This window comes from Misgurnus anguillicaudatus, chromosome 9 (genome assembly GCF_027580225.2).
Source record: "Misgurnus anguillicaudatus chromosome 9, ASM2758022v2, whole genome shotgun sequence".
In the NCBI taxonomy this organism is placed as follows: domain Eukaryota; kingdom Metazoa; phylum Chordata; class Actinopteri; order Cypriniformes; family Cobitidae; genus Misgurnus; species Misgurnus anguillicaudatus.
This window is the reverse complement of record NC_073345.2, coordinates 12964020-12987753: the sequence shown is the minus strand read 5'-3', so window position 1 is coordinate 12987753 and position 23734 is coordinate 12964020. Positions and strand designations below refer to the sequence as shown.

General features: G+C 36.8%; 1 protein-coding gene across 1 annotated transcript; it reads left to right on the top strand.

Moving 5' to 3' along the window:
• The first annotated feature begins 3265 nt into the window (after positions 1 to 3265).
• LOC129424334 (actin-binding protein WASF3) lies at positions 3266 to 23412 on the top strand. Its single transcript, XM_073871148.1, has 9 exons — positions 3266 to 3487; positions 9878 to 10032; positions 10970 to 11104; positions 16336 to 16489; positions 16600 to 16717; positions 18150 to 18325; positions 21462 to 21710; positions 22002 to 22381; positions 22525 to 23412. Exons 2-9 carry the CDS (start codon positions 9900 to 9902, stop codon positions 22680 to 22682), a joined length of 1503 nt encoding a protein of 500 aa, XP_073727249.1. The 5' UTR covers positions 3266 to 3487; positions 9878 to 9899; the 3' UTR covers positions 22683 to 23412.
• The last annotated feature ends 322 nt before the right edge of the window (positions 23413 to 23734 follow it).

The following is a 23734-nucleotide window of genomic DNA, read 5'->3' as shown; positions in this document are numbered from 1 at the left end:
CTCTAAAGTTATATAAAGACTACCTGCATCATGATGCTAGCGAAGCCTCTGTCAGTCATAACTAAAATGATCACATTGGCTACATTATAGGTCACATACAGTACGCCTATAATGCATCTGTATAGCTCAGTGGTAGAGCATTGCATTAGCAAAGCAAAAAGTCAAATGAAGGGAACACACAAACTGAAATTTTTTTATACCTTTACTTTAATTTGCTTTGGATTAAAGTATCTGGCGAATGCATTGTAAACTAAAATTTTATGTTTAAAAGGAATGCAATCTTTTTTTAAACACACACCCTGTGATGTTTTCTTACCTGTCCTTATCATACAAACCTGATTTCACTGCACAGATATGTTTGTGGACTTCCTTTAATCAGTTGGAATCAATTGTGTTTATCTTATGCTCCAGTTAAAGACTGTATAAATCCAACACTGATGTTGCCGATACAAAATTGTATGTATTTAAGTGAAACAGCGACATTAAGTGGTGAGATTCATTTATGGAATGTGTTATTAATGGGCTACTACAATGAAACACTTAGACATTTTTAAACTAATAACACTTATACATTACTTGATCCTGTCTTTGTATTTTTGTATTCTGACACTGAACTGTAAGTAAAAAAATAATATATTCAAGTAAACTTATTTGTGGTCAAATCTAAAATGAGTATTTTATATATCAGTTCAATATTTTAAAATTGAGCATTTTAGTTACATTCCCACTTTGCCTATCTGTGACATTAGAAATAAAAAAATAAAGTACAGAAATAATAGAATATAAATAAATTACATTAGAATTAACAATAGGCCTACACTCAGTGGCGGCTGGTCACTAGGGGGCGCTGGGGCGCCGCCCCCTTAAAGCTGGCCAGAGAGGAAAGCTACTTTAACATGTTACCAAAAAGTTAAATATATAGTGCAAATTAATACAAAATAAAATCATTTAGTTGTACTATTTCACTGTTAGTCATATTATAATTTATTTAAAATAATTAAAAATCAAAACTGAGTTCGTTGTGTGTGTGTCATATCTTTGTGTGTCTGGGGCGCACCACTAATGAGTGTGTATGTAGGTCAGGGAAAAGGGTAAAAACATGTGACCTGAGGCTGAGCTCTAAGTGGCTGGTTTCGGATCCGCCCTGGGGCGCAGGACTGTGCGCCCCAAACACTCCCACTTATGTTGTAAGCGAATCAATATTGCTTTTAATGTTTTTTACCTCCTGTGATTGGATCGTTCTCAGAGTCTCATAACCGCGTTGGAGATTGCTGTGTTAACTGATAGCTACAGTACAGATCAGTGAAAGCAAGTGAAATATCTTGAGATGAAGGAAAATATGCTTTTATCCTTACAAAATCACCCTATACAAGGTATTTAATTGATGAATAAATAAAGGATTAAGAAGCTTGGACCAGATCGACCAACGCAGTCAAATGATGGCAGTCTGTGTGCTCCACCACTTCTCATGGCAAACGGAGTTGGCTAGCTGGATATCATGTAAGTCTTGAGTTTTTTTTTTTAAAATAACCCAGCAGTGTAGGCTACACTGCTGGGTTATTTTTCAACTCAATAAAATAAGACCTGTAAACTAAATTGCACTTATTATACTGTAAAACAAAATATATAAAATCAAAATTATGTTTTTATGTATTTTATAATATAATAAAAATGTATTTATATAGCCTACACCAGTGTTTCCCAAACTTTTTCAGCGTGCGGCCCCCCTTGTGTACAGTGCATTTTTTGCGGCCCCCCGAAAGAAAATTTATGACAAAAACAATTTTAAAATGTAATATTTTAATTAAATAAAACATATAAAATTATACCTAGTAGTGCTGTTGGTTAGTTGGCTTATTATTTTTTAGGTTTAATTACACAGAATTCATGATAAATGAATGTATTTTATAAAATATCATAAAACTGGGGCCCCCCGGCACCATCTCGTGGACCCTTTGGAAACCACTGGCCTACACCAGGGGTTTCCAACCTTTTTGTGAGCAAGGGCTACAACAATGGATAAAAAAATCTGGAGGGCTACTTTTTGATATAGTCTACTCAAAACTTTTTTATTTTACTTGTTGATATGTTTATTCATTGTTTAAAATGTATTGTTTGGTCCAATATAAACATTTTCTGGGTTAATTTAACCCAACGGGCTGGGCTCGCCCAAGCATTTTTTTTTTTAGAATAGAGTGAAGGCTATAATGAAATTTGTATTATATTATAACAATATAAAAACTGCATTTTGTACTAATAATTGATATTATATGTTTTATTTATTTCTTGTTTTATTGCATATACAGTATAATGCATACAATTTAGTATACAGGTCAGGTCACTTGATAACATGACCAGAATTAAAGTGTTACACAAAGCCATAAATACCCATACAGACAAAAAAATTCTAACACAAGGCCATAACCACATCTTGGACATTGTGAGGACAAAGACATGCAGGTCTATGTATGAATATTAAAACATTAAATATTGGGGGGGGGGCAATTTGTCTGTTTCTGATTTTAGGGGGGCTTAGGGGTTCCGGCCCTGCTTTTACATCTGAAGAACATTTTCATACCTTTTTTGTTTCGTAAAAGGTTAATTTTAAGAACCTTTCACCTTTGATTGAATGGTTCTTCTATATGGCATCGCCGAGAAGAACCTTTAGTTGCATCTAAATAATTTTTAACAGAGCAAACTGACATCACTGTTTCCTATGAAGTTAAAGAGTAAAAACTTTGTAAAGTTGTACAGGAATTTTAACTCAATTTCCATAAACTGTTCCATAAAGGCTGATGTTCTTTAGAAACCTTTTATGTTGCATTGTAATTCATTCTAGAAACTGGACTGAGAAGCACCCTCGGTGAGAGCGATGGGTGTGTGATGTTGTCCTCCAGCACTATGAATGGGTCTTTCTCCTACACTCATGCGCCAATAATAGCTCTTCCTCTCTCCAGTTTCTTTCCCACAGTGCCCACAAAAGGATCCTCGTTGTTTTAAGCCTGACAAACAGTTTAGGAAGTCTTGTCATGACTGAATTGGGTTATTAGCATAATATATAGGACAAATCCTAAACAGAGATGTAGTAGCTACAATAGGAACTGTGAGGAATGTCTTAATTACGTCATTATAAATGATGTAGCATACACATTATGACACGGGCGCGTTATTTTGATTTCCATATTTTGACTCATCACGTCTCAGTGTTTCCCTTTTGCACGCGCAGGGTGGTGGTCTGTGAATCACACTCGCACGCATGCGCAGTGGCGTCAGCGCTGCAGAGCGTAGACCCACGAGCGACGCTTCCAAGGCAACGCGCGCGTGCGTACGGCGAGATTTCAGCACCACCTCCGCCGTCCATCGTTTGATAACGAACCGATAACGGTGACGGCTACAAATAACGACATGTAATGCGGAGTGGCTCGTGTAAAACGACGAAAGGACAGCGTCACATAAGAGCGGGAGGCGACAACCATCACTTGTGAGTAAATCATAACCGCAGACATAACGAGTGCCATTTGCATTATCTGCAAGGTTTTCATTTGCCTCTTACGCGATTCTGTCATTTTATCAGCGAAAGTTGTGTAAAATAATGACATGCGTAGATTTAAGGTTGCTTGCTCGTTTGTCACTGACAAACGCATCTCTAGTCTTTTAAGCTAATTTTAAGGCAAATTAATTAACGTTACTTTGATATAAATCACCGCTAGCATGATGGTTTTGTTCATTTACCTCATGACCAAAAAGCATACACCTGTTATCATATCACATGCCAGCGTAGTGCTGTGAGTGACGTCATGGTAATTAACAGCCATAGCAATTTCTGTCAAAAGCTCAACAGCTACATTATTTAATAGTTTTAAGATAAAGGTAATAAAATACTAAAGATCTTAAAGTTTAGATACAAATCAATTATGTAACATTAACATTATTATTATTATTATTATTATTATTAAACATTATATAATGTTTGCAGAAAATACCAAGCCTTCACAAGCCGTGTCGTAAATCATTGATGTGGTCATTTGACATGTTTATATTGGATACTTTTATCAAATTACAATTTTGTATGTACAGGTATAAATTACCCTATGCTGGGTTGTTTTATCTAAAATACTGTGGTTGGGTCATAAACATATTCTGGGTTAATTTAATCCAATTGCTAGGTTTGTCCTTTTTTGACCCAACACTGAGTTGAAAAAACCCAGCAAGCCTTTTGAGAAGATGACATAAATCACATGAACATTTGTAAAGGGGCATAATGTGGTTTAATACTCCATCACCTCTTCTCCTATTATGGTTGTTTAAAATGCATGATCCACATTATTCATTAACCTAATATAGTAATAATATTTATTGGGAGTCAACATCTCAGTATATGTTCTCAGTCATTTACTCACTGAACATACTGTCATACACAATGTGTAGTCAATCTCTTATCTACCTCATGCAGAATAATTAAATGTTGAATAATAGTACTTGTATCTAATCCATTATCTATTGTCTATTATCTACCAAACCCGAATCATTTTCACCTATGGCTTATTCTGATCATAAATAATCCTGTAACAGCATCTCATACTGCGCCACACTTCCTTAAATTAGGGGAAATGCCAGTGACACAAATCCTCCTGCAGTCACAGAAATATACCCGTGTGCATACGGGGGGAACTCGTGTTTAATTCACATTCCAGGCTGTAGCGCTGGCGAGAGATTACGTAAATGTGTTTTTGGTGAAGGAGCCACCACAGCATTGCTGAGGCGTTGCCATGGTTTCCTCTCATGAATCAGATGCGTGCCACTGACTGTGGAGGCAGGCTGTCTATTTACACGCAGAAGTGAGAGATAATTCAGCTGTGCTTACAAATAATGTTGTCTAATGTTTTTAGTTTACCTTTTTAAAATGTTTTATGCAGATAAAATACATAATGAAGCACTTGGAATAGACATAAGACTAAAGAGACATAACATTTAGCATTATGTTAAAAATGACTCTCATAGTTTATATTAAACCTGTTCTGGATGACACTCAGTCCCAGACATTTTGTATGTTTCCTCATCTGATTTGTCTCATTAGCTTTGTCAGATGTATGTTGCATCTGAAATCGCCTACTTCCATATTATATAGTATGCAAAAAGCAGCAGTATTCGAAAAACGGTAAAAAAGTTCCTGGATGACCTACTACTTTCGGCAAGATTTTGACGTGTACATTAAATGGCTTTTACTATCCTGTGAGCCTAGGGAGAGCAGTCAGTCACTAAAGAAGATAAAAGGAGAGCAGCTGTCATATTCAAAAAATGTTGAAAAAGCACCAGTGACACAACCAGGCCTTGATATGAACTTTTTTGCTCACCAGCCAAAGTGGCTAGTTTGTTTTCCAAAGTTACAAGCCACTTAGCATTTTAACTGGCCACAATTTCGTATGATTAAACATGACTTAGGCATCCTAAAATGACTTTAAGTATTTTACTTGATTTAGCTAGATTAGATGATTGACTTTCAAATTAAGACTACATTTATTAGCTGGTATATCATTGTATTTATGGATGGATTTTACTGTCAACTTGATTGTATTTTATAAGCTTGATCATGGTTTCTGTTAAAAGGGTTTTAAGGATTCAAGGCGCTCTTTTACTGACAAATCTCAAGAGGGCATTATTGTTGCCCAAAGTACTCTACATTAATAGGCTATAATGTGCGAATCTCTCCGCTCCCTTGACTTCGGACAAAACTGGGACGTGTACATTCAAGTATGCGCTATAAATTTCTCTCCGCTCTTGCCCATAGAGTGTGCACACACTTTAAATCTCTTCAATCACTTCCATGCAATTGTTTTATATTTCCCGAAGTGTCCGTCTAATGTATGCGTTCAGACTGCGTCCCGTGCATTCGCAAATCCATCAGCCCTGGATTATATATATTCAACCTGCCAAAGTGATTAGTGGGATTGGCTCACTAATTTTACCTGGTGGTCTTACCCTCTACAGCGGAAATCTACCCACATTTGGCAGGTGTTAATGTCAAGCTCTGAACACAACTCTTTTAAACACAAAGTTTATCAGCATGGTGGATGTAATAAGTCTGAATTTCATTCATACCCATATTTATACTCTATAATGTACTGTTTTATCAATCGATGGGTATGTACTTCATCTAATTCAGTAAGTACTCTACTGTCATATTATGCGATTTCAGACACTGGGATAGAAAATGTGCAGAGACTAGGGGTCCTCCGGAACAGGTTTGAGAGGCCCTGGTCTATATTAAGTCAAATAATAAAGAGGTGTGAATTACCAGTTATCCCAATTATTAGCAGATGTGTAAATCTGTTTATTCATCTGTTTGTAGGACAAAACTGCAAATTGACTTAATTTTAAGAGTTCTGTTGTTTATTTTAGGAAAATGATGAGACTTTACATTTTGTTTTACAAATTATACACATTCATACTTCAAATGAGAATTTTGATGTTGCCGTAACTTCAGTACACACATTGCCTGTGCCACAGATCAGGGTTTTTTCATAAGTGTTTATTTGCATTCACTGTTGTAACATCTGTAAAAAGAGTTCACCGCCTCAGGCAGCACTGCGGCCTATTTAAAAAAAAAAGTTTTTGTTGCATCAAGCATTGTTTCTGTTGAACAGTAAGATACATTTGTACATTGAGTCTGTGTGTTAAAAGTAGTATTTTAAAGGAGTAGTCTCTTCTTATGTCTTGACTCTAATATGCATTGGAGCATGAGAGGCGGCCTCGGGTGGTTGCCATGGAAATGGCCTTAGCCTTGAAGGCAAATAAAGTGGAGTGTCTATCTGAATAAGCCCACGTGATTGTTACGGTACGGGTGTGTAATCCAAAGAGGTCGACAATGAGGAATATAAAACAGACATTAACTTTATTAAGTAAACAAGAGCTGATGCGACCACATTAAACACAGCCATACCATCAACGTAACACAAACGAGAACGGGCAACAATGAATGAAAATGTCTTTTTAGGGATCAGGTGACGTGATTGACATTAGGCTTGTTCGACTTCATGCGGTCCCGCAAGAACCGAAAGCCGGATGAAGTCAAAGTTCAGGGAGAGTGATTTAAAAGCAAACTCTGATGACTCAAACTCGTATGAATTTGCGAATACGGACTACCGGCACATCTGGGAACTTGACTGTAAATTTCGTCACCGCCCCTTTTTGGGGGAGAATAGACCGGACCTTCCATTGACTTCCATTCAAAATAGCTGAACAAAGCAACGTTTTTACACAGCCGGCAGGCGTAAATAACTTATGAAATCACTCAGATTAAACATGTTGAGTTTAATCTGTCCACCCTGCCTGCCATAGAGCGCGAAAGATACATTAACACATTTAATTTGGTCAATATAAAAACATGTCCCTTTCATTCTCCCAGCGTCAAATTTGTGTAACAACGCTATCCAGTGATTGCTGAGAAAAAATCACTAAGGCTAGTTGTATGGACGGAAAAGTGCACTCAGTACTCTAAATATAAAGACATAATATATAAATACGAAGTAACTTTCAAATACGAAGTAAAATCATTCACTTGCTTCCCTGTTGACTTCAGAGACACAAAACAAAAGTGTTCAGAGACTACGCACAACCGTCGCAACGTCATAGAATGTCTCTAAACAGGTTCACGCCCACTTTTGGGGGAAAACAGACTAGACCTTCCATTGACTTCCATTCAAAATAGCGGCACAAAGCAACCTTCGTACACAGCCGGCAGGCGTAAATAACTTATGAAATCACCCAGATTAAACATGTTGAGTAATTATCTGCCCACCCTGCCTGCCATAGAGCGCGAAAGATACATTAACACATTTAATTTGGTCAATATAAAAACATGTCCCTTTCATTCTCAGAGCGTCAAATTTGTGTAACAACGCTCCCTATTGGCCAGAGGTCTTACCCGGACATTTACTCGTACCACATCGAGTCAACAGGGAATACAGTGAATGATTTTACTTCGTATTTGAAAGTTACTTTGTATTTATATATAATGTCTTTATATTTAGAGTAATGAGTGCACTTTTCCATCGAGCCATACAACTAACTGGCTTAGCGAATTACCAGCAATCACTGGATGGACTTGTTACACAAATTTGACGCTGTGGGAATGAGGGGGACATGTTTTTGTGTTGACCAGGTTGAATGTGTTGATGTGTTTTTCCCGCTCTATGGCAGGCAGGGTGGACAGATAATTACTCAACATGTTTAATCTGAGTGATTTCATAAGTTATTTACGCCTGCCGGCTGTGTAAAAACGTTGCTTTGTTCAGCTGTTTTGGATGGGGGTTAATGGATGGTCTTGTTTTTAATCCACCAAAAAGGTGCAGTGACAAAATTTACATTCAAGTTCCTGGATGTGCCGTTAGTCCGTATTCTATGATGTTGCGCCGGTTGTGCGTATCGCTCTTGTGGTACTTTGAGGTCATCCGGCTTTGGATTCTTGCGGCGCCGCATGATGTCGAACAAGCCTATGATGATCAGGCGAGGGAGAGTGGAGAATGATGGGAAATGAAGTCTAATATACAATTAAAGGGGAAATAACTGAAAATATACAGGGAAACAGAACGGGACTGTGACTGTGATAAATAAATATATTTTTATATATCTATATTTATTTATTTATGTCTTGAAATACCCCAAAATGGCTAAATAAATTGCTTGGTATGTTCATTTATTTTACTGTAAAAAGTAAAGTTGATTCAACTGTAAAATTACCTAAAAAATGTATAAGGTCTATTCAACTTTTTTTGCCAAAAATCATTAGGATATAAAGTAAATATCATGTGCCATGAAGATATTTTGTACATTAATATATCAAAAATGTAATTATCATTAACTTTAAAGGCCATTTTTTCGATTTTTTTATTTTTTTTCACCCATCCGAATTTTTAAATAGTTGGGCGAAATATTGTCCTATATCCTAACAAACCATACATCAAAGGAAAGCTAATTCAGTTTTAAAAACCCTTATGACCCTTGTGTTCCAGGGTCACAATTTATGTCGTATAACATATTGAGATGCTTAACTAAAATAATATGTAAAATAATGAAGTTCCATTTAATTGTTTTCAGTTCGCCCCGTGGTACATCTTGTAATATTTTAAAATGGGAAGATTTCAAATATATATAAAACTAATATACAAAACATATTTTAGAAAATAAAACGTTCTGTTTGTAACAATTAATTATGATATATTAAAAATATTTTTGGAGTATAGGAACAGTATTTTGTTACTGTGGAAAGTGTGTGTTTATGTATCAACTACTTAAAGTTACCTCAATAAAGACACTTTGATATGACAATTATGTACGCAAGTGTGTTTGAGTTTATTATCTGGTTGATGCTGACAAATTGCGGTTCTGCTTTATTCAGATGCTCCATTTATGTCTGTATATAAAGTTTGGATTAAAGGCTAGAGAGGGAACTTGCTGTCAAGATATTAATGTGGGAATTATGTGTCCTGTATGGTGATGTGCGTGATGCCTATAGTCATTGTAATTCAGTGTCTCAGAGTCAGTCAGTATAAAACCCCATTCAAACAGACCTTTGGTCCCAGAAAATACTTGTAAAATTGTCAAAAAGCTTCTGTTTGAATGCAAACATGTCCCGTAAATCTTCTGGGATCGTTGCCAGAAAGAGGACCTAGTAAGATACCCGGCAAACCATCTGTGTGAACAAGAAGCCGAAACATTGCTGTAATATGCGTATGAGGACCTGCGTGTCATCACAACAAAAATTATGGTTCAGCAACATGTCCGTCTTAAAAGGGCTTAAGGTGACGCTTTGTAAACTGTACCATGTTAGCTCATAAACTTATGTATAAAATGTCCCTGTATCTCCTCACTTGTGAGTGTGTTTGTATTTGAGGACAGTCATGCCTCTTGTGAAGAGAACCATCGAGCCCAGGCATCTGTGCCGGGGAGCCCTGCCTGACGGAGTGACCAATGAGCTGGAGTGCGTTACAAACAGCACGCTGGCGGCCATCATCAAACAGCTCGGAGGACTGAGTAAGAACATTGATTGGTTTTAATTCTGAATATAAACATGTATGATGTTTTCTGTGACTGTTCAAGGCACATGAATATTTAATGAGGGAAGAATTGTTCAACTTGTGATTGGTTGTCTGTTGATAAACAAAAGCTGCAAATAAGGGTTGGCCAAATTTCTGCTTTTTTTATTCAGTTCAAATTAGAATTTCTTGACAGGAAGAGGATCACAATTGACAAGTAATTTAATTTGAAAACTTTAAGTATACATTGAAACATTCAGGAAATTGCAGTTTCTATAAAATAAAAAATAATGAATTTAATATAATGAAATATATACACTGGGTATTTGGCACATTTTATTTGTCATTAAACAATTCTAAAATTATGAAATAATAATTTCCCCAGTCATTTCCACATTGACTTGACCACAACCCTGTTACAAATCCCAGTTTTTAAAGGGGACATATCATGCAAATCTGACTTTTTTCATGTTTAAGTGCTATAATTGGGTCCCCAGTGCTTCCATCAAGCTAGAAAACATGACAAAGGTCAACCCAGTAACTTAGTTTTGTTAAACCATTCTCTGCAAGCATGTAAAAAAAAGGTAGTTGAAATTTGGCCCCCTTTGTGATGTCAGAAGGGGATAATACCGCTCCCTAATCTGCACTATCCAACCACGGCACTGCCATTTAGTGCAGAGATCAGCTCATTTGCATTTAAGAAGATGGCACATTTTTGCTCACACATACAAAGTGTCAATTTTAACATGCTATAATTAATTATCTGTGGGGTATTTTGTGCTCACATACGTACTCTGGGGACACCAAAGATTTATTTTTGACATCTTTAAAAAACTTGTTAAATGTCCCCTTTAAATGTACAATATTTAGATTGTTTGTTTGGAAAATGATCAGTTTGTTCTTGCATTTGAACTCTTGTGTTTTTACTGGTTCAGGTCGACATGCTGAGGACATATTTGGAGAGCTGTTTAATGAAGCCAACAGCTTCTACATGCGCATGAACAGTTTACAAGAGCGCGTCGATCTGCTGGCGGTGAAGGTCACACAGTTGGACTCCACAGTGGAGGAGGGTGGGTAAAAATGATTATTCGTATGCAAGCAATGACCTCGGGCTCTATCTTACACCCGGCGCAATGCAGCGCAATGCGCGACGCAAGTGTCTTTCGCTAGTTTCCACCCTAATTTTCACGTTTAGCACCGCGTTGTTTAAATAGCAAATGCATTTGCGCCCCCTTTGCGCCCATGGGCGTTCTGGTCTGAAAAACGAGGTGTGTTCAGGCGCATTGTTGGCGCGTTGCTATTTTGAGGCAACTAAAATAGACTACGCCATTGACCAACAAAAACCTGCTCTAAAGTCTAAAGTCAATGGCGCAATATGTTTTATGTTATTTAAAGAGCGCATAAGTAATATGCGCCTATAAACGGGAGGACAACGCGGGTTTGCTTATCACAAAGTACATAAATGCGCAGCAGCACAAAAATGCTTTTAAATATGAAAGATTAAAGGATTGAATTTAAGAGATTATTATTGAGTCTCTTGGACATATTTATAAATGAGGAGTGATTATGAGACGTTAGAAGGCGCAAAGAGCTGCTTTACCTGCAGCCTGGTAAGTAAATAAATGCTTTGCTTTAAACAAATGCGTCTGTTTTTAAATGTTTTTTTTAATGCTACCTCACGGATTTATTGTATATGATGACTCTGTACCTGTGGATATGGCGAGATGAGAAACATTTGTAAGTAATGCTTAAAAAAACTCTTTGCTAAAAATAACGCTGTCCAAAGTGCTGAAACGTACGGGGCCCTTCTGGTCACCCCCTGGAAAAAAGAAAACAATCCGTGATCACGGTTTTGTAATTCGTCCCCTCAGTTTATAAACCGTACTCACGGATTATTAAACTGTTCCCTCAGTTTTACAAACCGTGCGCTCGGATAAATAAACCGTTCGCACGAGTTAACAATCCGTGCTCTTAGATTTGTAAACCGTACCCTCAGTTTTTGCAATCCGTACCCACGAATTTATAAACCGTGCGCACGCTTTTGCAATCTGTTCTCACAGTTTTGCTAACTGGATTTGTAGCCCCTCCCTCATTTTAGAAATCGCTATTCATTCTTATTCATTCTTTCCAAGTTTCCTATTAATGTTTGATATTTTCGGAAATTAATAAAGTTTAAACCGTGTTAAGCTGTTTTATACGTTCCTAACTGGAAACGTGCTTTAATATTTACGAAATATTTTAATCGGATGCTACAGTAAACAGATATCTTTGTGTAAAATTAACATATGTTATTTAGATTTATTCATCAAATAAAATAAATATTTAACTAACAAATGATTTCTACATATCCTTAATATTTTAATCAATATATTTGAGAATGCCACACTTAGGCTTGCTATATATTTTCGTTTTTAATTGCTCATTTCAAATTCATATTTTATGTATTTAACATCAGCTTATTAGGTAAGATTAAAAGATTATTAAGAGCTGCACAATAATATACATATAAGTTTTATATACATATAATTCTTAATTATTGTAAATCAATATTATTATATCTGATTATCAATATATTTGAGAATTTCACACTTAAATATTTACACGTTTTAAAACTTATAATAATAATTGCTCATTTAAAATTAATATTTTATGTATTTAACATCAACATAACATCGACAATCAAACATTTTTACATTGTAGCCTATTATTTGAGTAAATATAGGCAAACAAAGTAGATCACGTGTTAATTTAAAAATCAACAAAGCAAACGGGTTTTATTCAGCAGCAGATGAAATTGCGTCTTTTGCAGAAAATAAACATCTCCGAATCTCCTCAAAAATCCTGGTAAGTGTGGAGTATGAGTAATTACATTTACAATATAGGTGCAGGATTCTGCTGATCCACCTGTCTGGAATGAAGAAGTGATTCTGCAACCTCTCAGAGTTTATTCAGCTCATTGTATTTGTAACATGTACTGTTTGGCATTTTTGGAGTTTCATGATGACTGTAGAGTTATGTCATGTGTAAATAAATGTTCAATAAAATAATTGTGTACAATTGCTTTGTTCATCGTTCATAAAGGATGGTATGAAATAAATTCACTTTACATTAAGTAAATTCAACTCATTTTTTATTTAAATAAAATTCATAAAAAACAGCTACATCTACTTAACATTTGCAATTACTTATTTTTACTCAATTTTATTTTTAATAGGAAATCAATTTAATTATTGTTAATACCAGATTTAAAGCTTTCAAATTTACTCAGTATTTGTAAGTATAAAATGTTTTACTAAAACTTAGTAAATGTTTTACAGAGTGTGGCTCATATACCCGCTCATTGTGCATTAAAAATATGACCAGAAATTGATTCTTTTACACACATTTCAAAGAGCACAGCTATTTTAACACTTTGGTGACCTAAATAAATAGGTACAATACAAATAGTCACGATTATTCTAGCAGTATTTGCACAGAAAGCTGTTACCCAGTTAATATAACAGTATAACTTCAAGTATTCAGATAAAAAAACTTTACGCAAGGACAAAGACAATATTTAATTAACAAAGTACAAATTTTAAGTTTAAATATTAATAAACTCCAAACTTATCTGGATTTTTTAAAGAGTTTCTCAGATGTTTGTCAGAAGTTTCCTTTGATTAATATTTTCTCATTGATCCTTAAATTAACATGTGATCTACTTAATTTCTAACTACTTTTTTGCTTACATAAGCTCAGATAATAAACATAATGTAAAAATGTTTCACCAAAAAATTAAGTAAATCATAATAAAAGTTTGGCATGAAGTTGATGTTAAATGCAAATAATATTGATTTACAATAATTAAGAATTATAGGTATATAAAACTTATATGTTTATAATTGTGCAGCTCTTAGTAATCTTTTAATCTTACCTAATAAGTTGATGTTAAATACATAAAATATGAATTTGAAATGAGCAATTAAAAACGAAAATATATAGCAAGCCTATTGATTAAAATATATAGGATATGTAGAAATCATTTGTTAGTTAAATACTTATTTTATTTGATGAATAAATCTAAATAACATGTTAATTTTACACAAAGATATCTGTTTACTGTAGCATCCGATTAAAATATTTCGTAAATATTAAAGCACGTTTCCAGTTAGGAACGTATAAAACAGCTTAACACGGTTTAAACTTTATTAATTTCCGAAAATATCAAACATTAATATAGGAAACTTGGAAAGAATGATTAAGAATGAATAGCGATTTCTAAAATGAGGGAGGGGCTACAAATCCAGTTAGCAAAACTGTGAGAACAGATTGCAAAAGCGTGCGCACGGTTTATAAATTCGTGGGTACAGATTGCAAAAACTGATGGTACGGTTTACAAATCTAAGAGCACGGATTGTTAACTCGTGCGTACGGTTTATTAATCCGAGCGCACGGTTTGTAAAACTGAGGGAACAGTTTAATAATCCGTGAGTACGGTTTATAAACTGAGGGGACGAATTACAAAACCGTGATCACGGATTGTTTTCTTTTTTCCAGGGGGTGACCAGAAGGGCTCCGTAGAAACGTGAGGAGAGCCGTTTGTAATTTCTTTATCTCCTGTTTGTTACAAATAAAGTATTTTTAGAGTACAAACCTTATCTTACATACTTGTAAATTATTTTTTGATGATATTGGATAGCCATACATTTAAAGCAATTACAAGCCTGCTTTTTACTTCCATGACTAAAAGAAAACGGGTTTTAAAGGTTTTAATAAAAAAAATAACAATTTCAATATAAGGGAAAAACAACACAATTATTTAACATTAATCTTAAACTGGGGATCTTCTTCCTCCGCTTAGTTTTTCAGTTTACAAAGTCCGTCATCTAAATAGGGATTAGACATAGCGCCAGCGCAACTTGCTTTTAAAGGGGATGAGAGCTGTGACTCTCATTGGTTTACTGCACGTTACGCCCAAAATACTCCCATTACAATAGGACCTACCCTTTTTGACCATGCGCTCGGCGCAAAAACGATTTTTCCCGTCGTTAAATTAGCAAAAGTGGATTCGGACACGCCCATTTAGACGTTGCGCTGTGCGCTTTAGACAATGCGCTTAGATCGTTAAAATAGGGCCCCTCATCTTCAACAGAATATAAACACAGGGATGTTGATGCCTTTAGTCTGGTCAGTAAATGCATATGTACCAGTCACTTCAACTTTCTGTTTTAAATCCTTACTAAAGATGAGTTGATGTCATTTGTTTTACAGTAAACTGGGTTGTGCGAAGCATGATACATAAGATGACTTATTTTTTAGCAAGCTCTATAGCTATTCTTCATCAAAAGTATATAAAATGTTTATAAACTTGTAGTACAGTTATATTTATAATTATTTATAACCAATTAGCATATAACTTATCAATAGCAGATCTTCAACCAAGCTGCGTTAATTGAAAGCCTTTTTATCAAGGGCTTAGATAGAAAGTGTGAACAACTTTTGTTTTAATACAGTATGAACATTTCTATGCATTGTTTGCTTAAAAAGTTCTGTGTTTAAAGGTGCCGTAGAATGTAAAACTGTATTTACCAAGGCATAGATGAATAATAAGAGTTCTGTACATGGTAATAACTAGGGTGGCCATTCCGGAACGTCCGGAACATGTTTTCGGGTGCGTTCTTCGGAAGTCCCGTTGCTCAACCGCATACGTCATTGAGGTTCTCACATTTCAGTTAAAATACATAAGAAAATTAAGATTTATTTCTTTTAAGACATATAGTCATTGTAGTTTCATTCTTACCTTGAAATGTAACGGTTGCTTTTCTGAAATTGAACCCAAAATATTAAACCTTGATGACGTATGCGGTCGACCAACGCGACTTCCGGAGAACGCACCTAAGTTGTGACTGCTGAATTAGTACTATATGATAGTTAATGCTACAGTATATGCTAGCATTTAGGCTAAAGGTTTTAATATTGACGTTAGTTATGTTTTGCAGGTCCATAATGAAAAAACACAAACTTACCACTCAGTAACATCCATTAACAATCTTCGAATAATTTATTATTCCTCAAATTATGTATCTTTGTCTGATACAGGCTCAAACATAAGTTCTGTTTGCGCAAACACAGAGCTACTTAAATGAACTGCTCTGAGAAACAGAGATACAAGGAACGTTAATATTCGTGACCCTTCCATATAAGTTAATAACAGACCATTTTATTATGGGGACTATTCATAGGGTTGTAAATGTAACAAATTGCATCAATGCATTCTTTGGCACCTTTAACATTTTCTTGGGTCTGTGTGCTTGTGCTGCAGTCTCGCTACAGGACATCAACATGCGAAAGGCATTCAAGAGTTCCACCATCCAGGACCAACAGGCGGTTACCAGAAACTCTATTCCTAATCCTGTCATGGAGGTGTACCAGCGCTGTGACAAACCACCTCCTCTAAACATCCTCACACCATACAGGTAACAAAGACGGCCCGGGTCTTAACTAAATTAAAAATAATTTCTGCATTTCTTACATTATCACTTGACATAAGCTGTTTTTACCAAATTAGCATTCTTCTGTTTTACAGGGATGACAAAAAAGATGGGTTAAAATTTTACACCGATCCATCCTACTTCTTTAACCTTTGGAAGGAAAAGATGCTACAGGCCACAGAAAACAAGAGGAAGGAGAAACGTAGACAGAAGGTGTGTGTTTCTGTGTGTGTCTTGGGCTGGAGCTATCGAGTATTTTAGTAATCGAGTATTCTACTTCTAATATTCAAGTAATCAGATAATAAATACTTTTTCTTTAATAAACAACAATCCTTAATATACAAGAGAAAATAATACATGTCTAAAAATGAACTCATTTGTTTTATTCTTTTAAACAATTAACACTTTTATTACTAAAATTGCATTTATACAGACTGCTAAACTCTTAAGCACAATCCCATTCTTTTCAGTCAATAAAGATTTTACTATAAAAATCACTGCACTGGTACTACAGAGGTTTAAAATGTTGTAGCACATGTATAAAACAACAAACACAAGTGAATTTCATTACATAAATAGATAGGTCAGGTAATCAGAAACCCTTTTGTTGCATTTGCAGCAAGCATGTATTTGACATGACGCATGATGACACACCAAACCCATATTTTGACATGATGAGCAACACACATGACACTCCGAACACATATTTTCACAACCTGATCTCACGAATTTCCGTGGGATAGTTGCGGAATTTTGTGCTAATTTTTCCGTGGCATTCTCACGGATCTCCGCATTTTTCCGTGGCCCTGCTACGGACTGTCTTTTTCCGTGGCATTCTCACGGATTGGTTACTCAACTGTTTTGTCCTATTTTCTTACCATTTTCGCTTCAGTTTAGGGTTAGATTTACATGAAATGACCCAAACCCAACTCTAACCCCAACGCCAGGCGAAAATTGTTTAAAGTTTAGAAAATATAAAAGAATAAATAAGAAAAAACAGTATAAACCAATAGTTAAAGTGACATACTAACGCAAACACCAAATCTAACCCTAAACCGAAGCGAAAATGGTTTGAAAATAGGAAAAAGCAGTTGAGTAACCAATCCGTGAGAATGCCACGGAAAAAGCCAGTCCGTAGCAGGGCCACGGAAAAATGCGGAGATCCGTGAGAATGCCACGGAAAAATGAGCACAAAATTCCGTGACTATCCCACGGAACTTTGTGAGATCATGTTGATTTTGAACTCACCGGCCGCCACTGAGCATGAGTAGTCAAGTATTGGCATTTTTTCACCCTTTACTCTTTTCTTCCAGTTCATCATTAGCGCCATCATCTTCACCGCATGACTCATTTAGACAGGCTGAGCTCAAGCCCTTTACTCCTATTGGTCTGTGAGTGTGTGTTTGACAGCATGCAACTAAACAAGGAAGATGAAGTATTAGGAGGAGAACTGAAGGGTATAGCTGAGTATAACGGAAAGAAAAGTGATGTCAGTCTAGAATAGAGTCACAGAAACCATTTAGCCCATCCAGACCTGCTTTTTACACAAATGTTCTGGGTCTAAGTACAATCTGTCAACACCTAACCCACAAACATCTACAGAGTAAAAAATATCACAAACATTTTCTCTGTTTTCCTTTCTTAGCAAGAACAAAAACATACGGAAGATCCCACTCGTGAGGTCAAGAAAGTTCGTAAAGCTCGTAACCGCCGTCAAGAGTGGAACATGATGGCGTATGATAAGGAGTTCCGTCCGGACACTCGTCTAACACCCTCTCCTTACCACGGCATGTCCTCTGAGGGCTCACTGTCACCTGATAGGTGAGAAACCTATTCTGTAGAAAGCATGTGCAGGCCACATCAGTGCTATCAGACAGATTTAAAGGGCACTTTAGCTACTGTATATTTGATTGAGTTTCATTTTACTGCTTAGGAGAAATAGATACAAATTAAACAATTGTTGAAGTGTCAGGAGCTATACTATTATATTATATTATTGTAGATTGTATGGCTATCACAGTGTAGAGGTGGAAGATGCAGGGTCTAACTGCGGGCTTTTAATACAAAATATTTCAATGACAAAACCACTAATAGGCTTTTTAGAAAACCCACATAACCGGGGTTTAGAATAACTATTTCAAGTATAAAGACCCCTTAAAGGGCATTTTGCAGGTTAAATTTTTCAACGAATTTGTGCAATTTGCTTGTTGATAATAAACATTTAAACTGTTATCCATTGTATTTTATGTTGTTGGGTATCACAAAACCCGAAAAAGTATGAAAAAGTACAGTGGTTTGCAATGATTCTCCTTTCCCCCACAACGCACTGTATGACGTCACGCTGGGGAGAGAATTGACCAAAGCCGCCTTGAGAGCATTGAGAATGACTATAGAAAGACGAGTAAAGTACAGTTCTGATAGCGCAGATTATAGATAAATACATAGATAGATAGATAGATAGATAGATAGATAGATAGATAGATAGATAGATAGATAGATAGATAGATAGACAGACAGATAGATAGACAGACAGATGGATAGGCTAGTATAGAGAGACAGGCAGAAAGCCAGATAGCATAACGTTAGCATATCTTCGTGTAGAAAGTAAACAAACAATTAACATACTCGTGCATGCTGGCTTGAGGGGGTCCACGATCCTGCCTGAAATGGGTGTAACTTTATGCGATCTTCAGCACAAACGGTTTTGGCAGCATGTCTCTAATCCTGGAAGGTGAGTGAAGCACGTCACATCTGTTCGCGGGGACCAGCGACCCAAACGCACTCACTTTCTTACAGCCAGTAGCGGAATGGCAATCGGGAGAGTCGGGACTTTCCCGGGCCGATCTGATAATAGTTATACATTTCGAGTTAACACCGTCTTGCGGCGTGATGTGCGCCGGTTCCCGCAGCCCGCTGGTCAAACTGTGCAGCCTCTCTGCCAGCCCAACAAAGTATATAAAAGTGCTCAACATGTTCGGCAGGTCCAAACATGTACAGGATTTATAAAATACGGTGATCAATGAGCGGTTCCTCCTCAAATGGCATAGCCTGTCGTGATGTAAAAAGCCGCCGAACGCCTGTTTATTACAGTATGTATGCGGTCGGATCCGAGTGTGCTGCAGCTGCTGACTAATGCTACGTATAAAATGATCGTGTGATTCGTTATAATCGCATAAACAATATAACAAAGCATCCTTTTATTTCACAAAACAATATATTTGAGATATTTGATAGACTAGTAAGTGTGGATTAAGGATGTTTAAAAATCTCTAGCCTGGTGGTCAGGACATGAATGGATCAAATCAGCAGATTTGCAAAGTTTTATTTATCTCCACATATATCATAAATAATAATTAGCATGGTAACTTTGCAGTATAACACATTATATATTTCCTACGATGTATATATGATTTCCAAATTATATACGTAAGTATTAAACAGCAATAAATGTCGCATCTATCTCTATGGCTCTGGCTGAGGCTTTCTCCACTTCTCCCCAACGTGACGTCATCGCAGAATTGCGTAAAAAAAAACGTTAAACGTTAATACCAAAAAACGTAAAAAATGTGGTCTTTAAGACCATTTTTGAGACATTTTAAAAATTATACACATATCTTGAGTGATTTATGTACCCATTAATCGACAGTGGTGGTTAACCTGCAACACGCCCTTTAAAGGGACACTCCACTTTTTTAAATATACTCATTTTCCAGCTCCCATTTAATTTTAAATATTAAACATTAGATTTTTACCGTTTTGGAATCCATTCAGCCGATCTCTGGGTCTGGCTCTACCACTTTTAGCATAGCTTAGCATAATCCATTGAAACGGATTAGACTATTAGCATCGCGCTATAAAATAACCAAAGAGTTTCCATATTTTTCCTATTTAAAGCTCCCGTTCTTTCTGTGTTTTTGAAGCTTTGATTGTGTTTGTAGTGGGCAAGATAACACTTGTTCATGTTTCACGTGTAAAAAAACGCAGTGTTTTTCACACAATTTACTTATCTGTATAGCGCTGTTTTCACTGTCCTCAAAACGGTCTGATGTCTTCCTTGTTGTATGAAGTCCCTTCTTCAGAAATACATATCGAGGTCTGATTGTGTAGTTTGTTTAGTGTGTTGTGATTCAATAGCAGCTTAGCTTAGCAGAGCCGTTTGAGCCAAGACTGGTGACTGACGTATTACTGTGGGCGGAGTTTAGTCAACGAACTGTTTTACTGACGTCATTAAAGCAAGAAGTAAAGGGCTGTAGTCCAAACCCGCCGTTCGCTGTAGGGGACTTCTATTAAAGAAAATATATCGCTTGGCAGTGAACTTTGAGCTTAATCATTTTACAGGTGTTATTTATACTATTATAGCAACATTACACACTAACTAGGGTTAAAAAAATGGGATCAGGAAAGACGTGACCTTTAAAACTGTAGTTACATCGTGTACTAAGACCGACAGAAAATTCATATTACGCAATGATATGAAAATAGTGCCTGAAAATAGTCCTCTGCTATTGAAAGTTACCAAGGGGACTATTTTCTGCTGCTGCGTAATATCATTGTGCCTTCTGCAGCAATGTTACATCAGCAAAGTCCTTGATTATTACGCCAGAATGAGAGTATAGTTCCTAGTCATATCTGCCTAGAAAATCACAACTTTTAGTTTTCTGTCGGTCTTAGTACACGATGTAAATACAGAAGAATAAAGTTTTAAATAGGAAAAATATCGACACTCTTTGGTTATTTTTTAGCGCAATGCTAATGGTCTAATCAGATTCAATGGATCATGCTAAGCTATGCTACAAGTGGTACCACCAGACACAGAGATTGGTTCCAAAACGGTAAAAATCTAATATTTAGTGTCCTTGGGGAGATCAAAAGGAGAGGTGAACTACTTCTTTTAACTATAAATAAAGTGTTATCAGACATTTTCACATTTATATTTTGCATCATTAATATATTTCAGGTCTGGTATGTCGGATGAACACTCGTACCCGGCTAGTCCTAACCACCCACAGGACACTGGTGGAGCAGGGGGTGACGGGAAAGACACGGGCCCCGCACAGACTCAGTCACTGGACCGAGCGTATCGGCCCCCAGCATCATCCTCGGCAGCAGCTCGACAGCATTCTTTGGGTCGTGTGCAGGCACACCACGGACCTCTGCCAGACTCTTCTCTCAACGGACCACGCCCAACAGCTGCCAAAGAATACAGGCATGTGCTTTTTCCCTTTAGTACTTAAACATTTTTAGTTCTACAGATCAGTGGTTCCAAACCTTTTTTCCTTGGGCCTCCTCTAAGTATATATACGACAGTTTGATTTAATTTATACAAGAAAATATATACCTTATCTTGGCATTGTAAGCCCCAAACTCTGGCGCCCTCTTAAGGAAATCACTGTTACATATCAACTGCCAACACTTAGCAACTATCAGCTGTGCAGTCTCTAAAAATGATTTGTGACCAAGTGAAAGATTTGTGATTTCCTCTATATTCACTTTGCAGCGGCCATCAACTACCTGAGCATTTTGTCCCACCTGCACCTCCTCCACCCCCACCCCTCATTCCCTCATCTCAGACTGCATTTGACAGCACATCTGGACCTCCATCATTGGCCCCGGGTACCGTTGCTAACCTCACACGGCCTTATAGCCCATCTCCTCCTCCTGCACCTTCTTCTGCCTACACCTCCTCCCCTTCACATCCTGTGATGGGCGGCCCACCGGTGGCCCCACCTCCTCCTCCGCCGGGCCCCCCCACCCATGCCCCGTCCCCAGCACGGGTCACACACCCATCTGGAGAGTCCACTCTACCCAGGAAGGGCCAGGTGCCACTTATCCCCATGAGCGATGCCCGCAGTGATCTGCTGGCTGCCATCCGGAGAGGTTAGTGCAAATGACATTACAAGTATTACAAATTCCAAGATTAATGAAATCTTTTTTTTCTAGTTTCTAATCAAGATTAAGATTAATATAATGTATAAAAGTTGTATAAGACCACATGTAAGAGTCGTTGTCATTTCTTTCAGGCATCCAGCTGCGTAAAGTGCAAGAGCAGAGAGAGCAGGAGGCTAAGAAAGAGCCAGTAGGCAACGATGTGGCCACCATTCTGTCCCGACGCATCGCAGTCGAATACAGCGAATCAGACGAGGACTCTGAGCCAGAGGAGAACGAATGGTCCGACTGAGGCAAGGGGGAGACAACCGCGACCGCTCACCATCATGATGCTGCTATTTCCCATAACTGCACATACACATCGCTGTCCTCAGAAGTACAGGGCTACAGCCAGAGTCAGATGCTAAGGAGGTCACGACAGACACGGTGAAAAAAGTAATGAGAGTTTGTGCAATAAAAAGTATAGTGCAGAAATAGATCGAAGATGGACAATATTTGTGTAAGCTACATATTTGTGGGTGAAGCACATGAACTTTCAGAATACAGAGTATCTCATAATTCCTATCTCATAAGAGTTGCTAAGAAAATAAAGTATTGTGTGATTTTGAGTATATTTTTGGGAATACATATCCGTCTTTTGTGGTACATAAGGATTGTCAGCAGTGGTATTAGCACTTGTATTAACTTTGTTAAAGGTCATATTGTTACTAATACAAATTTATTTGCCGTATATTTGGTTTGTGTAAGATGCCCTGGGTGCAGTATGGACAATCAAATCCTTGTAGTAAATATTATTAGCTTCAGACTCTCCATTTTCAAAAATGTTGTCACTTTGTTCAATTGTGGACAGTGTTGTGATGAATATTTATACCCCAGTATAGCAGTGAGTAAATTTATTAATGTTTGAAATATTTGCTTTTATTCTTTAATGAACAGATGTGGCCATTATTGTTACTGCTTGCAGTTGACTAACAGTGTGTTTGTGTGTGACTAAATGTGTCTGATACAGTGAAAGAAAGACATTTTATTTTTCTATCGTGTTATGTCGTCCGCAAAACCACTTTGACATGTTGAACACACTGTTTCATGACTAAAAAAAACATGATGCTGTCAGAAGCAGAATAGTATTTGTCAATATATTTCCAGTGTCTTTTACAATTTCTTGTTGTATAGGTTTTTGTAACACTGCTTGAAAGAAGGACTAGCAATCTTGTGTATTGATGTCCGTCACAATGTAAAATTCTAGCTTAATATGCATGTATGCGTAACAAATAAAACAAAACAGCCTTATAATTATAATTTCTGATCCTTTGATTTCAAAAATGTATTTCCCACATACAGGTA

Coding starts and splice junctions, on each gene's coding strand:
- LOC129424334 (XM_073871148.1), top strand. CDS start 9,900: ATGCCTCTTGTGAAGAGAACCATCGAGCCCAGGCATCTGTGCCGGGGA. Junction 10,033..10,969: donor CAAACAGCTCGGAGGACTGA/GTAAGAACATTG, acceptor TTACTGGTTCAG/GTCGACATGCTGAGGACATA. Junction 16,490..16,599: donor AACATCCTCACACCATACAG/GTAACAAAGACG, acceptor TCTGTTTTACAG/GGATGACAAAAAAGATGGGT.